At 39.7% G+C, this 15581-nt stretch overlaps 2 protein-coding genes across 3 annotated transcripts; both read right to left on the bottom strand.

Annotated features, from left to right (window-relative positions):
- Window positions 1-5462, bottom strand: LOC139563994 (uncharacterized). Of its 2 annotated transcripts, XM_071383106.1 has the most exons (10): window positions 5189-5462; window positions 4938-4991; window positions 4690-4746; window positions 4475-4561; window positions 4295-4313; window positions 4154-4185; window positions 4005-4051; window positions 3288-3354; window positions 2861-2901; window positions 1-2630 (listed from the first exon to the last, which is right to left on the bottom strand). In XM_071383106.1, exons 1-10 carry the CDS (start codon window positions 5334-5336, stop codon window positions 2538-2540), a joined length of 645 nt encoding a protein of 214 aa, XP_071239207.1. In that variant the 5' UTR covers window positions 5337-5462; the 3' UTR covers window positions 1-2537. The 2 variants fall into 2 exon arrangements, with proteins under 2 accessions (XP_071239207.1, XP_071239217.1); XM_071383116.1 differs by lacking the exon at window positions 5189-5462 and having other exon boundaries at window positions 4938-5171.
- A 191-nt stretch (window positions 5463-5653) lies between these two features.
- On the bottom strand, window positions 5654-10187 carry LOC139563980 (uncharacterized). Its single transcript, XM_071383093.1, has 4 exons — window positions 8152-10187; window positions 6441-6752; window positions 6243-6299; window positions 5654-5733 (listed from the first exon to the last, which is right to left on the bottom strand). Exons 1-4 carry the CDS (start codon window positions 8324-8326, stop codon window positions 5654-5656), a joined length of 624 nt encoding a protein of 207 aa, XP_071239194.1. The 5' UTR covers window positions 8327-10187.
- Window positions 10188-15581: the final 5394 nt, after the last annotated feature.

Here is a 15581-nt window from a genome sequence, read left to right as displayed (position 1 = left end):
TGCATTTTTAAAACCGCATGTTTATTTGTTTAAAAAAATAAAAAGTTGACATTTCATTGTCACTAATAGAAACAGTACGGAAGCACAGAAAGTCTGAGCAGTTTCACAGCTCTTCAAGTATGTTCATTCAGTTTATAGCATATTCCGACTCAGTCCTGATCCAATCAGGCCCAACGTCGCATTTAGCTCGTCCAATAGAAACAAGTCAGGAACCCATCACTTGCTTGATCCAGTGATACATTTTATTTTGTCCACAGCAGTGCACTGTAGCTAGTCACATCAATCCTCCCAGAAAGAAGAGCGATTTGGTGAAATGGGCAAAGACTGGGGTGATTGAGAAGAGGGGCAGAGGAAGACAAACATGGAAGAGAACATATTGGGAGTAAGAAAAGTGAGAAAGGAAAGATTTTAGGGTTAAAGAGAGAAAAGGAAGAGAGATTTTGGGTGTAGAGAAAAGGAGAGCGAAAAAAGGGTAAAGTCACTAGCCATGTGGATCATCAACATGCCAGCTGTTTCCCTTCCCAATCCTGCCACAAGAGAAAGCCTTTAAGCATCTGCATTAATGACTGCAAAAACAAGAAGAAATAAATTCAATACCACTTGAATCAATTCTAAAGCAAGAAAACGTTTCCACGTGTTAACAATTTCACTGCTTGGAGAGAGCGAGATAAATAAACATGCAGATCTCCTGGTTCCTCATCCTCCTCCTTTCCCGCTAAGCCCGCCCTTTGAGCTGGCCTGGCTCCACCACATGCATCAGAGGCAGTGTACGGGTTTGTTAGTTAGTCGCCTCCCCCCACACCAGGCCCCGCCTCCTCCAGAATGATGCCAGTATCTATGTTGTGACTGGGTATATTGGTACACCATCCAAAGTGTAATTAATAATTCATCTTGCTCAAAGGGATATTCAATGTCTACTTTTTTTAAACAATAATGGTACTTTGTGAGGCATTAGACCAGCTCCCTGTGTTTCTTGGTTGAATTTGTGTGTCACGCCCTGGCCTTAGTTATCTTTGTTTTCTGTATTATTTTGGTTAGGTCAGGGTGTGACAGGGGGGAAGTTTGTGTATAGTTGTCTCGTCTGGGGTGGTTGTATGGTATAGGGGGTTTTGGTAGAGTGTATGGGTTTGTGTTGAGTGTAGGTGTTTAGGTAAGTCTATGGTTGCCTGAATGGTTCTCAATCAGAGACAGCTGTCATTCATTGTCTCTGATTGGGAGCCATATTTAAGGCAGCCATAGGTAGTAGGCTTTTGTGGGTAATTGTCTATGTGTAGTGTTTAGTGTCAGCACTATTTGTTTGAATAGCTTCACGGTCGTCTGTTTGTTGTTTTTGTTCGTTTGTTTCGTCTTCATAATAAAGAAGATGTCTTTCTATCACGCTGCGCCTTGGTCCGCTCTGCCTCATTACGACGATCGTGACACTGTGTTTGAAATTCACTACGTGATTGACCATCTTTACAGATAATTGTATGTTTTGGGTACAGAGATCAGGTAGTCATTAAAAATTCATAGTAAACACTATTATTGAGTCCATGCAACGTATTATGCGACTTGTTAAGCAACATTTTACTTCTGAACTTATTTTGGATTTCCATAACAAAGGTGTTGAATACTCATTGACAGTCTTTTTTTTAACATAATTCCACTTTGACATTATTTATTTTTATTTTTACCTTTATTTAACTAGGCAAGTCAGTTAAGAACAAATTCTTATTTTCAATGACAGCCTAGGAACAGTGGGTTAACTGCCTTGTTCAGGTGCAGAACAACAGATTTTTACCGTATCAGCTTGGGAATTTGATCTTGCAACCTTTCGGTTACTAGTCCAATGCTCTAACCACTGGATTACCTTCTAGCCCGATATGGGGTTTTGTGTGTAGGCCAGTGACAAAAAAATCTCAATTTCATACATTTTAAATTCAGGCTGTAACACAACAAAATGTGGAAAACGTCAAGGGGTGTGAAGACTTTCTGAAGGCATTGTATGTTTTACCATTTAGATATAAAAGCACTTTATCTATATAGTCCCCACATTTGAAGAAGTCACAAGTATTTGGACAAATTCATTTATAGTGTATTAAAGTAGTCACACATTTTGTATTTTGGTCCTATATTCCTTGCACCCAATAAATACATCAAGCTTGTGACTCCACAAACCTGATGGATGCATTTGCAGTTTGTTTTGGATTATGTTTCGCCCAATAGGATATTAATTGTATCCAACCGTTATGGAAGGAGGTATCACACAGTCAATATAATATACATAATTACAGTAGATTTAGCATTTACTAGGGGGAAGAAATAAGAAAAATGCTCAAAGGGGAGTATGACCCAGACCCCTCCAAAAAAAATATTATATTAACACAGTAACAGATATTATGGATAGACATGTAACAGAAGTCAGTTGTCCATGTGTAATACAGTAGAAATATCACCTGTTAAGCAACTTATTTACAGTATCTGGATGTGTGATAAACAAAGGATGTCGTGTGAGAAAGAATGTATTTGTATGAGATGTGTGAGACAGAGGTGTAGTTTCAGTGTGTCTGCAGAAGACTGTACAACCCATCTGGCTGGGCTGAGGTTGCTGGTCTGTCGGGGATTGAGCTGTATACGTGGTACGTATCAGACTAGAGGAAAGAAACAGATTTACTTTAGGGCTTTGAATCTACAGTACAGTAAATGTAAGGTGTATTTCATGAGGATGTAACACCAATCTTAAACTGAAAGTCATGAAACACAGTGAGAGAAAGAGAGATACTTTTATCCTCTAGTCAGTCTGTCTGTGAAAACAATGCCATATATAATAATATAACAATATAATATATTACAACGAATAGGACATTTGTGCTGTACTTACATGTTCATATGCAAATGCCTGTGTATCCACATCAACGGGACCTGCACATCACAGAGAGAGACAATTCCATGAGTAAGAGGTTGTGTATGTATGTATGTATGAGTGTGTGTTTGAGGGGGGTCATGTGTATTTTACATGTCTACATTGCATGTGTGTTACTTAGTCGAGTTTGCCCTATTGCGTTAGTAACAGCCAAACAGAAGAAGTGCAAGTAACAAGGCTTGATGTCATTTCACACTTCTCCTCCTGACTCAAACCACCCTGCAGATCTACAGCTCTATTCTCACGCTGCTGATGCTCGGACACATTCATTTCTGTTTTAAGTGTCATATATGCATTTTGATATGGTTGATAAGGTTAGGCACAAAGTTCAAGCATGTACAGTAGCTGTGCACTTGCAGATGGTCCCGAGTTCTGAGGGACAAACCTGAGGGCATGAACGTGGGCAGTACAGAAGGGATCTGAGAATCGATTCCAGCATCTCCTGAATCCACCTGTAGTAGAGAGAGAGAGAGAAGAAGAGAGAGAAGAGATAGACTTTTTATCCTCCAGTCGTAACAAACTGACTGTCTATTCTACTTTCTAACTCGTGACATGAACTGCACCCTCCTTTGTATCACAGGAAGTGTTTGTGGGTTTTGTGTCATTCTGAGGTCTACACATGTCCAATGCAAGATGTAGGTTATTTGATTTTACATACTACTTACGAACACATTTACAAGGTTTAACATGATTTAATGTATTCAGAAACCGTTTTTGGTGAAAAACATCTTATTTGGTAATAAATAAAAATGACCATATAAATCTGTAAATAAATATAGCTGTTGGTTTGATACTTTGAACATTCATATGTTGAAGCACTACTAATGTAACATTAAGGTCTTGATCCTCAGATCAGACAGTCAGAGGGCAGAGGATGCTGGTGAGAGGAGTTATAGGAGGACGGTCTCATTGTAATCGTTGAAATGGAATTAATGGAATGGAGTCAAACATGTAGTTTTGATGTGTTTGATTTGTTTGACTCCGTCCTATTAAATCCATTACAATCATTACAATGAGCCTGTCCTCCTATAACTCATCCCACCAGCCTCCTCTGTCAGAGGGGTATATGTGTACAGATACCACTGTAATGTAGAATATTCACCATGACTCCGCTGCTCACCGCTCCCATAGACACCAAATCATCTACAACTGAAACACAATGAAAATGGAATTACAGTGTTTGTACATGCCTGTATATAGTTCTGTAAGTCGTATGTGTGTCTATGTTGATGTATTTTGTTAGGAACATACATTGTCTGTGATCATCCTGTCTGGCTGTAGGTCTGTACAACATAAAAGTATAAGAAGGTTGTGGTAAGAACATCTCATCATGGACAATACAGAACTAAAGGTTGATACAATCTGCATCATATTCACAAGCGGAATTCTTACCTCTGAGAATAGTTTTTCTCTGAAAAACAAATGAGGCTAAATTAATTATATTGAATATAGTCTAACCTATACAATATGATCAAAATGAGTTGATAAATTAACCCATGCCAAAGTCACTTACATTAATGTCAGCACGGTAAATTTGCAAATGATTTGTTATGCATAATCAAATGTACTCACTGGTTCTCCTGCAGAGACAGACAGCTGTCAATCCTACCAGGAGCACGCCCACTCCAGAAGCCACTGCTGCCTGCCATAATCGCCCCACTATTTGGTGACATGACGACAACGGGAGAGGTCATTAGCTCTTGGACCACATTATTGTTCGTCTAAGAAAATGTGCACAGCTCTGTTTTCATATGTGTGAGAAAAGACAGCGAGAAAAGGATACTTACCCAGAATGCTTTCTTGACTGTTTGATTCCACATCACTTTCTGTGGAGATTTGACCTCCTGGGCACATGCAAGAGAGAAGGACAGTTTAATAACAGAGTTATGTAAATATTTCTAAGACGAGACAAATTGTTTTTATTAATCCTAAACCTTTGACTGAATTTACATTTGGCTATATTTGCAAAACTGGTTTATGCTTTAATAGACAAAAATATTTTGCAAACTAAATGAAACCTATTGGCTATACTTACTTTCAGTTGGACTCGCTGGGGTGTCAGTGGTCAAAGTCCAGCAAACAGTCGACCCTGATGCAAAGCAAATCATTGGATCTGATTATACAAAAATACATCTAAATGGGTTGATTTTAATCAATCAAATATCAACCTCTTTTTGTAATGAGGCAAATTTGTGATGGGAAAAAAACATACAAAAACATGGAGAAGATAAGCTACTCTATTTGTTTTACTTATATTTGCTAACTAGATAAAGATGACTAAGAGACCTGATGAAGGATTCACTGCTGTGCTAGGGGTCAAAGGGGAGGTCAAACCTGGTGAGAAGAGATTACTCATATTACACAAGAACAAATGTAAATTAATATAATATCTAAGGTATTTCAATAAGCAGAAAGAGAGAAGTACAATACACATTACCTACAAATCAGATGGACTAAAAATGGTTAAAAATCTGGACTGAAATTACAAGCAGCTATGAATCTATTAGTTAACCGGTCAGAGCTTTAGTGAATGAATGTATTTGCAAACTAAGTTTAAATTGGTGGATCTACTTACTGGTAGTTGGTGTCACTGTGGTGTCTGGGGTAAAGGTACAAGTAACAGTTGAAACAAGTGGGAAGCAATATGACTACACAAGAATAAGGTTTTACATTCACATTTGGGTCACTTAATTTTACAGGCCCGTAATCTTAACGCTTGACTGTATAATTGGAACTTGCAAAGATGGTAATTTAGAGGCCCAACACACCTTCTGTAGGACTCACTGTCGTGCTGGGAGGCAAAGTAGATCTAGGACCTGGAGTCAAACCCACTGAGAAAACACATATTAATGAAATTAGCATTTTATTAATGATCGTATTATTGATTATCATGGTGTTGTTGGCCTTTTGAAATACCTTTATGATTTATCTATTCAAAGTGGGCAAAGTAGGACTATAAAAATCACTACGGACAGGTGGCTTCTAGCCCTGGTAGATTATATTTCTCCTCATTATAGAGATGATAAGACCAATTCATAAGGTGATAAAGTCTTTCAGGACAGATAAGGTGTTGATTGTTGTTATCAGCTTCCTAGAATAAAGTCACCATGTATCTAAAAGCAGAAGCCAAACAGCGCATAGATACGATCTAAACACTCGACTAGATGAACACAGACATTCTATTACTTGTGCTGATGATCCCAGACATTGGTGTTGAGGCTGGTGTCATATCTATAGAACAGCTTAATTTACACATTAAGACAATTATTCTTATTGCTGAAACTTTTGTTGCTTTAAAATAACAGCAGTGCCACTATAAAAGCACACATGTGTAGCCTACCTGCCATAGAAGGTGTCTGTATAGTTGTTGGATCACTGATGTGAACTCCCACCAGATCTGAAATCATTTGGGATTGAAATGTGGTATTTAGTTTGTTGGTCAGAATGAGTATCGTCATACTAAGAAGATGCTAAAATCAAAGTGAGTCAGATCATGAAGACCTGCAGCCCTGATAGATTTGTTTAGATAATGACTCACGTGCAAAGCTTTTCCCATCACTGCGTGGTGAGAGAGAGTTTGGTCCTGAGCTCACTCTGTAGTCACAGCTCACCTCCTTACGCCTCACTGACTTTAGACGACTGATCAGATCACTATGTTTTGGAGTGAATATACAGAACTGCTGTCCGGATGCTGAGGTGGCTTTTCTCTTCTTGATCTTTGCTGTGAAGGATGGCTGACTCTCCTCTCCAACATACAGGTTACAGGTGGTGTCAGGACTGACGGATCCACGAATCAAACAGATGATGGTGAAGTCCTCATCAAGATTGACTGTAATGTCTGGTTTTAGATCTGTTAGGAAAGGACAGAGACTCCTTTTTACATCACTCTATTTGAATGTAATGTATATGTCACAATTGACACTCTACTAAACTAGCGCCTGCCATTCTCTTTATATTACGTATCAGCATGTCTTATTTGATATCATGCCTATTTATGATGTTTAATCATGTGTGCTGTGTGTTTACAGCGATTGCCTTTCACTTAATTCCTTACATTCTCATGTGTGAAATCAAATTGAATCGCACTGACTATTTTGCTTGCTTGTATGGTGTGCAGTGATTCCACAGATCTCCCTCTCCCTGCTCGGGAGGAAGAGCCAAACCCTGTTCGGGTAGAGCCAAATGAACAAACCCTGGGTAGAGCCAAACTAATCCTGCTCGGGTAGAACCGAATGAACAAACCCTGGGTAGAGCCAAACTAATCCTGCTCAGGTAGAACCGGATGAACAAACCCTGGGTAGAGCCAAACTAATCCTGCTCGGGTAGAAACGAATGAACAAACCCTGGGTAGAGCCAAACTAATCCTGCTCGGGTAGAACCGAATGAACAAACCCTGCTCGGAAGGACCTGAATGAACACTGGCCACCGATCGGGAATCAACTGCTGTGTTAGTTTGTCCCGTTGCTTCTAGTTAGCCTACAGCCCTAAATCCCAGCCTATTTATAAGTTTCTAATAGGGCCGTAGTGATACTGTGTATTACTGTGTCAAGCTGAGTTTATAAAGAACCTTTGATTGTACTTTGGCCTGTCTCTGTGGTTGTTTTCCGTGGGATCTTAGAACTCTACTTTTGACATGTACATTTCAAATATGTATTGTCTTCACAACAATTATTTTTTAAATGACATTGGATGAGATTGTGATTTAAACAGAATCATTCAAGACAATCTGAATATAACATTTCTTACCAAGAATAGTAAGAGAGACAGAACCACTTTGCATCGATGGATAGTAAGTTTCTACTGTGTAAAAACATCTCAGTTTGATCTCAGCAGATGAACTTTGACCTGCCCACGAGAGCAGCTCAGTCCCCGTGAGTGAACGTGTATAGGGTGAGTGTTTAGGATCTCTCCCCTCTGTGTAGAAGTAATAGTGAGACACAGAGACAGATGGAGGAGTCTGACAGATGAGTCTCTCTCTGTGATGACTGAAGAACTCACTGTCAGCCTGGGAGGAGGTGGGTCTCTTTGAAAGTTGCATTTAAAAAACATTACAGGTAATCCATACATACTAACAGTATGGAAAATCCATTAATAAAATGTTAAACTATCAGCATTTATGTTTGTACAAAGTACAGTAAATCCTGTCATTATGTGAAATGAAGACGTTTAAGTTTAATCTCATTTTCAGAACGAGCATAATTAATACGGTATAACAGTGAAATGTATCATTGTTTAAACCACCAACTTACCCTGAACAGTGACTGAGACAGGGTCACTTAAAGGAGATGTGTGAGACTCCCATACAGTGTAGTAACATGTCACTTTGACCACAGCTGGAAATGTTGGACCAGACCTCTTGAGCAGCTCAGTTCCTGTTATTTTCTGCGTACACGATGAGTCTGGAAGAATCTTCTCCCCCTCCATGTAGAAGTAACAGTGAGACACAGGGAGAGAGGGAGGAGTCTCACAACTCAGCTGAACTGATTCTGTCTCTCTGATGACTGTAGAACTCACTGTCAGCTGAGGAATGTCTGTGAGAATAGGGGAATTAAGTATTTTGTGGTTTTGAGAAATGTACTGACAGTCTAATCCCTCCTTGTTATTTAAGACTTAAGGATCTTGAGTCAATTACTTTATGCGGCGACAGTATGGGAAATTAAGGAGATATAATATATTCCTTGATTGCTTCATGTAATAGCTAATGACAACACACAGTATGATAACATATCCCAAGAGGAACATGGTAATGATGGCACAACAGTACATTGTTTACAAACATTCAAATAGTCTTCTTACCCTGAATTGTGACTGTTGACGGCTCACTGTATATGGATCTAAACTGTGAACCTGTAGCACTGTACTGACATTGTATTTTGACCTCAGCTGGTGAACTCTGACCTGTCCACTTCACCAGTAGTGTTCCTGTGAGTGTCTGTTGACAGGGTGATGGTAGGGTGAATTCCACTTGCCCCTCTATTTTGAAGTAACACTCAGAGACAGATGGAGGAGTCTGACAGTTCAGTTGAACAGAGTCTCTCTCTTTGATGACTGCAGGAATCACTGTTAGACTGGGCCGAGGAAGATCTGTGAGTTCAGAGGGATGATGGAGTGTCTTTTTTAATTGAATTATAAATTAATTTTCAATGTTTAACTACTCATACAGATAACGTACCACTTAATATTATATGAGTTTGAAAGAGAAAAACAATTAAGACACTGTTGTCTATTTAAGCAATAAACAATGAGAACGTGCCAGGAACAGCCCTTAGGAGGGAGTTATCACACAATAATCCTCGGGTTCGATGGCCATTTTGATTTTGTAAAACGGTTGCCAACATTTAAACAAAAGATTAAGGACATGTCTTTCATTAAAGACCTATTATTGTGTTTTATTTTCATCTTTCCACCAGGACATATGCTCATTTTGGGACGTTGCTATATGGGCACAGCCAAACAACGGAAGTGATGGATATTTTTCTGACCAGAACTGTCCCAGAGCTTGGGGAAGTGTGTCTGCACTTGTGCTGCAGCGGCAGGTGCACAAGACAAAACTTTACCAGCATCATACATATCGGTGAATCGCTGTGACATATGAAATTCAAGTGATAGTGTAATCAATCTGTAATAACTACGTAAAAAAGTAACGAACGTGTTAAATGATTGTGACGTACAGTCTTATCCAGGTCCTGATTGGTCAACAAGCTGACTTGACCCTTCAAATAGTGTTATTTGATGCATCAAACAGTGTCATTTCACGTGTATCTTTAAAAAAATGCAAAGACCCAAATGGCTTTCCATACTTTCCAGGGAATGACACAGTGACGTCATGTACAGATGCGCGTAACTCTTGGCTGTAGTAAGAAAGCCACGCCATCTGCGCCCATTCAACATAGCCTAGATTTACGTTTTAATTAGTTCTAAACAAAATAACTTTTGGGGGGCTCTCCTACGCTTACAATGATGTTTTGATTCTTGCTTGAACAGTAACTAAGATTATATTTGGTTGTGATCTTTGTAAAATAACTATTTTGGATGCAGCAAGTTGTTAGCTAGAATGCTAAACACTCACTGACATGGCAATAGGCTGTAGCAAAAGATAGCCAAAGAGACATTTTACTGGTCGAAGTTTAAGTTATTTTTAAGTATAATGCGGTTGATTTGCGATGATGACACAAACATTATATTAAGCAGGACATTCATACAAGCCTTCAACTCCAATTATAATACAAAAGTAGTATGAAATGCAAACATATTTTTTTTGTTGGCGTTCTAGAAAAACTCCCCCATGTTCTGTCACCATAGTGGATTGAGCAGTCAAATGGAATAGTGAATAGACTATTTTTTGTGTTTGCAAACGTTGCCGCATAAGGGAAATGCGCCAAACGTTTGCAAACACAAAAAAATTGTCTATTCACTATTCCATTTGACTGCTCAATCCACTATCTCATCAGCCCAGCCAGGCAATTTATAAACTTGATCTCCACTGTAAAAAGCATTTAGATATTATATCCCATTTATTTTAGACTAGCATTTGGTTTTCAACAGCAGAGATTTGTATTAACCTTGCTGTCTGTCTCCGACGTTTGCAACATTGTTTCAATATTGAAATTTGATCACCTCCAGCTGCCCCATAGTAATGAACGAATGTGTCGGGATGAGACAGTCTGGCAGCTTTTCTTAGCCAGTCAAAATCAGGAATCAGTATAATTTTATGGATATATTCAAAGAAATGCCAATAGAAAAACACGAAATGCAGCTAATTTACTGTCATTCCAGCTTCAGTTTTAAGTGATTATGTTAGCTGTGTATTGTAGTTGGCTAGCTCCTCTGAATAGTGTCCTGGAGAGAGAGAGCACATTTTCTATGCTAGGCGAAATCTTGCATCGAGTCATTAGCTCATTGTTATGGATAAATCCCCCCCCCAAAATTATGGAAAACAGCTTAAACAAATGCAAATGCAGCTTCTTTGCTGTTATTCTGGCTGCACTGTTTGACGTGACTGTGTTAGCCGAAGTTTCCTAGCTAGCAAGCAAGGGATTAGAACGTTGACAGCCATCATGGCAATGGAACATTTAGAATGATCGACCAGCTGGCTTGGGTACCAACCCTAGATTTGTGTCGGGACTACACGGAGTGTACCAAACAGTCGGGGCATGGATTTTACAATGTGTCGAAAGCATTCCACAGCGATGCTGACCGATGTCGACTCCAATCCTTCCCACAGTTGTGTCAAGTTTGCAGGATGTCCTTAGGGTGGTGGACCATTCTTGATACATACAGGAAACTATTGAGCGTGAAAAACCCAGCACTGTTGCAGATCTGGCACCTACTACCATATCCCGTTCAAAGGCACTTAAATCTTGCCCTTTCCCCCTCTGAATGGTATACATACACAATACATGTCTTCAACCTAACTCCTCCCCTTCATCTCTTTCTTGATTTAAATGGCTTTAACAAGTGACATCAATAAGGGATCATAGCTTTCACCTGGATTTCCCTGGTCAGTCTATGTCATGTTAATGTTTTGTATACCCAGTGTATACAGCATCTCGTGGAAGGATGAAATCGTATGGATGAATTCATCAAAATAACGTTTTTATTGAAAATATGTCAATCATTATTTGAATATTTTGGTAACCCGTTGTTTTGTCTGGTAGCCCAAAAAGTGACATATTGCAGCTTTAAATTCATAATAATGATACTGACCTTTGGCTTTGATGTACTGGAAGGTATCTGGACATAACAAAATGGGTCATTATTATGCTCTTTTTGCCATTATGAAAAATAAGAAAACATGAGATGGGAACACTTTACACAAGCTGGCGAAGCGGAACAGTCTGTAATGCATTCACAGCCATGTTATCAAGCAGTGGTCATTCTTATCTGAACAAAATGTAAAATAATGACAGAGAAATATAAATCAATAGGATGATCAGTGGAATAAGACACACTTATTATAACCATAACATGTTGAAATATTAAGAGTTCCTAAAGTAAAAGACTAAAAGAGGGGAAAGAAGAATGGAATATCCTGTAGCACAAACAGATGGAGCGGAAAAATAACTCACCGAAAAGGAGGATGACCAAAAACAGATGACCAGCCATATCAGGGATGAACAATGTCATTTTTTAGAGAGCTACATACATACTGTTAGTCTGACTTTACAGAAGATGGTGGCAGTGACTGGGACAAAGATTAAATGTTTCAATAGAAAAGCAGATGTGGAGATTGTTCACAGGAAAACCACAGATGTCTCATATGACAACTGTGGGCTAATGTCATGTTGCAGAGGACCAGGAGGCTGAACATTCAGAGTCATTTATCAGTTATTATTTTTAGGTTCTCAAGCTATCTGTCTTCAACATATTTTATTTTGTATAAGTATTGCCGGCAATTCGATTTTTAAAACCAACCAACTAACTTGTCTGTCTGAGAAAAATATTTATCTTCGACTTTTTGTTTTAAGTTTTTAACTGCTGCACAAAGTTTACCTACAAAAACCCTGCATTTGTGGTTGAGAGTTTTAGGATCTCTAAAATGTAGAAGGGTTTTCATATTTAATTTATGTTTAGTGAGTCATGTTTAATAATATGCCAGAGCAGTGAAGGTAAACTGATAAGCGCAGTAAATGAAAGGAAAGGAAGGAAGGAAGGAACGGAGGAGAGAAGAAGAAGCGAGTTCACACTACTCGGACTGATCAGTTTACCTTGAATGCTCTAACTGGTACCTAAATGTCAGCGCCTGTTCAGATAAACCGCGTGCTTTGCTGCGGTGTTGCTTGAAGTGCCTAACATTGAACGTGTGTAGGCTGAGAATGCAGTTGCTGTTTTTAAACTAACGTTTTTATGTAGCCTAACTTTGAGAGTAACCGTTTGATCATGTGACCTAAAAAAAAGCAGCAGCAGCCGAAGAAGTAACTTCATCTTCTGACTTGCCCAAAAAATATGAAAAGTGTCCGGAAAAGCTAAACCAGGTTTGTAAAACCATGTGCGGTTTAGGTCAATTTGAGTAGCCTAATTTGACGGTTATTTGATTAGATTACGGTTGATACATTTGTCCTTTTCAATTCTTAGAAACCAGCAAAGCACCTGCTGTGGCACGGAGAACTCCTCTTCATCCACCTACGATGGTGATGGTTAACGAAGCGCTGAAGGAGTTGGACTCTCGAAAAGGGGTCTCCTCGCAGGCCATTCGCGGATACATAACAGAGAAATATCCATCTGTGGACCTGGTGAGGTTGAAATACATGATACGCAAGACCCTGAAAAAAGGATTCGAGGGCGGGGTATTGGTGAGGACATCAACTCGAAAGCAAACGGAGCACAGGGGAGGTTTCGGGTAAGTGACCCATGCATGTCTAAATCTTTAAGTAAATGCCCAGTGTTTCCAGATTTCTATGAAAAATGACCAATAATTTACAATATGAGTGAAATGGTTTTCCTTCCCAAAAATTGTAATTGAGTATGTCAAAGCAGCTTTCCTGTTTGAATTGTGTTTTCTATTTATATATTACTACATTGGGCAATTACATACCATTTCCAGTGGCACACTGACTCACGTTATGATGAAGTCATAGCCTACTACTCACGGTGATGGCCAATGCGCTCCTCTTGGCAATAGCCTCTCAAGATGAGCTACTTTGAAAAATAGTGCTGCTGGTCACTAAAAATTGGGAGTTGAGAATTATATTGGTTCTACAGACAGTCTTCTATTTTCAGCAGTAGGCATTTGCTTTCCAAACTATGTTTTTTTCCCTGCGATTTGTATTTTGAAATGTGCAAACAGACAGCTGCAACCAACTATCTACATATAATCCATGGATGGCAGTTCCCATTCAAATCAGGACTGGCAGCCATTGCTAGAGTACCCATGAGTTACCACTCAAATTTCCAGGGTAAGAGGTTCCAAAGATCAATGTATTATGTCTATGGCCACAACACAACAAGCTGTACATTTGGCATGCATGCTGCCCAAATTGCAGCCTTCCCGACAGTAGGCAACCAGTAACTGCCAAAATAAAGGAAACAATTGAGTAAATGAGGGACACAAAGTTTATGGTGTGTGTGTGGGGTGTGTTTTCCTGCCATGGTTTAGGTCAGTTTGTATAATTTATGCCAAGGCGTTTTGAAGCTGTTCTTGCAGCTGGTGGAGGCCAAACACCCTTTTTAAGACACTTTGTTGGTGTTTTCTTTATTTTGGCAGGTACCTGAATGTGCTTGTGAGAACAAGACAGTTATTTTTGAGGAACTATTGATACTCTGTGGCTAAATATGTTCTCTGGTGTATTTTGAACATTGAGAACAGGCTCCCTTGGTTGGTTATAAAATAAGTAATTTGTTTTTTTGCCTCTTGGGCCCAGCCCCTGACTCACATAATTGACCAGTCACATTTAGTTATTATGCAGTTTATTTTCTCTGTTACCCAATCAAGGCAGGGCCCCCCATTTACCCACATAGGGCCCATACCTCTCCTCCCCCCCATCTGATGATTAGCAGAGTGGCAGCAGGAAGCTGTCTACACTAATTGACAGTGTGGCAAAAGGTCACTGAGAACACTGATCCCCATGTGGAGACGGCTCCAAAGGCTGCAAAGGTCGGAGCCAAGAAGACTAAGGACCAGGAAGTCGGTAAACTGAATCGATTGTGCTCATCACTCCTAGGATTTAGACATCACCCTATAATCTGCCCAATTGTATGGGATCATTGTTATTGAGCTACACCCATTGTAATGGAGGACATTTAACATTGCTCATTCAATGACTTGTATGGGTATCTCACTTCTCCTCATTGTGTCCATGATTGCATGCATACACACACATCACTAACTCTTGTCTCTAGAAGCTGAGAAGAAAAAGGCTACAGCCAAAAAGCAGAAGGAGAAACCTTCAGAGGCAAGTGTGGTGTCAGTTATGTTCTGACTATTGGCATTGTTCAAGTGGTTTTGGTGTATAGGGACTTTTTTTACACTTTTCTCATTGGTACTGTTCCCTAATTGGGCTTTACCATGGTTAAATTGAATCTCAAATGGTAAATGCTACCACAAACCAGCAGCATTGCAAACCTGTCATTTTCATCTTTCAGGATGCAAAACTCAGGAAGTCCACAAAAGCAAGCTAGCCTTTGCTTTCCTGACTGACTGTGTGTATTGGTTCCTGACTTCCCTGAAAAGCTGCATATCGTGGGGACTATTCGATGCTATTGCAGTCCGCCACAGGATGTTTTTGTGCTGGTCAAGGGCAAACAGGTCTGGAGTGAACCAAGGGCTATATCTGTTCTTAGTTCTATATTTTTTGAAAGGGACATGCTTATTTAAGATGGTGAGGAAATTACTTTTAAAGAACGACCAGGCATCCTCGACTGACGGGATGAGGTCAATATCCTTCCAGGACACCTGGGCCAGGTCGATTAGAAAGGCCTGCTCGCAGAAGTGTTTTAGGGAGCGTTTGACAGTGATGAGGGGTGCTCGTTTGACCGCGGACCCATAGCGGATGCAGGCAATGAGGCAGTGATCGCTGAGATCCTGATTGAAAACAGCAGAGATGTATTTGGAGGGCAAGTTGGTCAGGATAATATCTATGAGGGCGCCCATGTTTACGGATTTAGGGTTGTACCTGGTAGGTTCCTTGATAATTTGTGTGAGATTGAGGGTATCTAGCTAGATTGTAGGACTGCTGGGGTG

The sequence above is a fragment of the Salvelinus alpinus genome, chromosome 2 (genome assembly GCF_045679555.1).
Source record: "Salvelinus alpinus chromosome 2, SLU_Salpinus.1, whole genome shotgun sequence".
Taxonomy (NCBI): domain Eukaryota; kingdom Metazoa; phylum Chordata; class Actinopteri; order Salmoniformes; family Salmonidae; genus Salvelinus; species Salvelinus alpinus.
This window is presented reverse-complemented; position numbering and strand designations above follow the sequence as displayed.

Excerpts from the sequence above, each read along its gene's own strand:
- LOC139563980 (XM_071383093.1), bottom strand. The coding sequence starts at position 8,326 with ATGGAGGGGGAGAAGATTCTTCCAGACTCATCGTGTACGCAGAAAATA. Across the intron at positions 6,753-8,151 it reads TGTCTCAGTCACTGTTCAGG|ATCTAAAACCAGACATTACA; the intron begins GTAAGTTGGTGG and ends CTTTCCTAACAG. Across the intron at positions 5,734-6,242 it reads ACAGACACCTTCTATGGCAG|TGGGTTTGACTCCAGGTCCT; the intron begins GTAGGCTACACA and ends GTGTTTTCTCAG.
- LOC139563994 (XM_071383106.1), bottom strand. The coding sequence starts at position 5,336 with ATGTGTATTGTACTTCTCTCTTTCTGCTTATTGAAATACCTTAGATAT. Across the intron at positions 4,992-5,188 it reads AGCAGTGAATCCTTCATCAG|GGTCGACTGTTTGCTGGACT; the intron begins GTCTCTTAGTCA and ends GCTTTGCATCAG. Across the intron at positions 4,052-4,153 it reads ACAGGATGATCACAGACAAT|TTGTAGATGATTTGGTGTCT; the intron begins GTATGTTCCTAA and ends ATTGTGTTTCAG.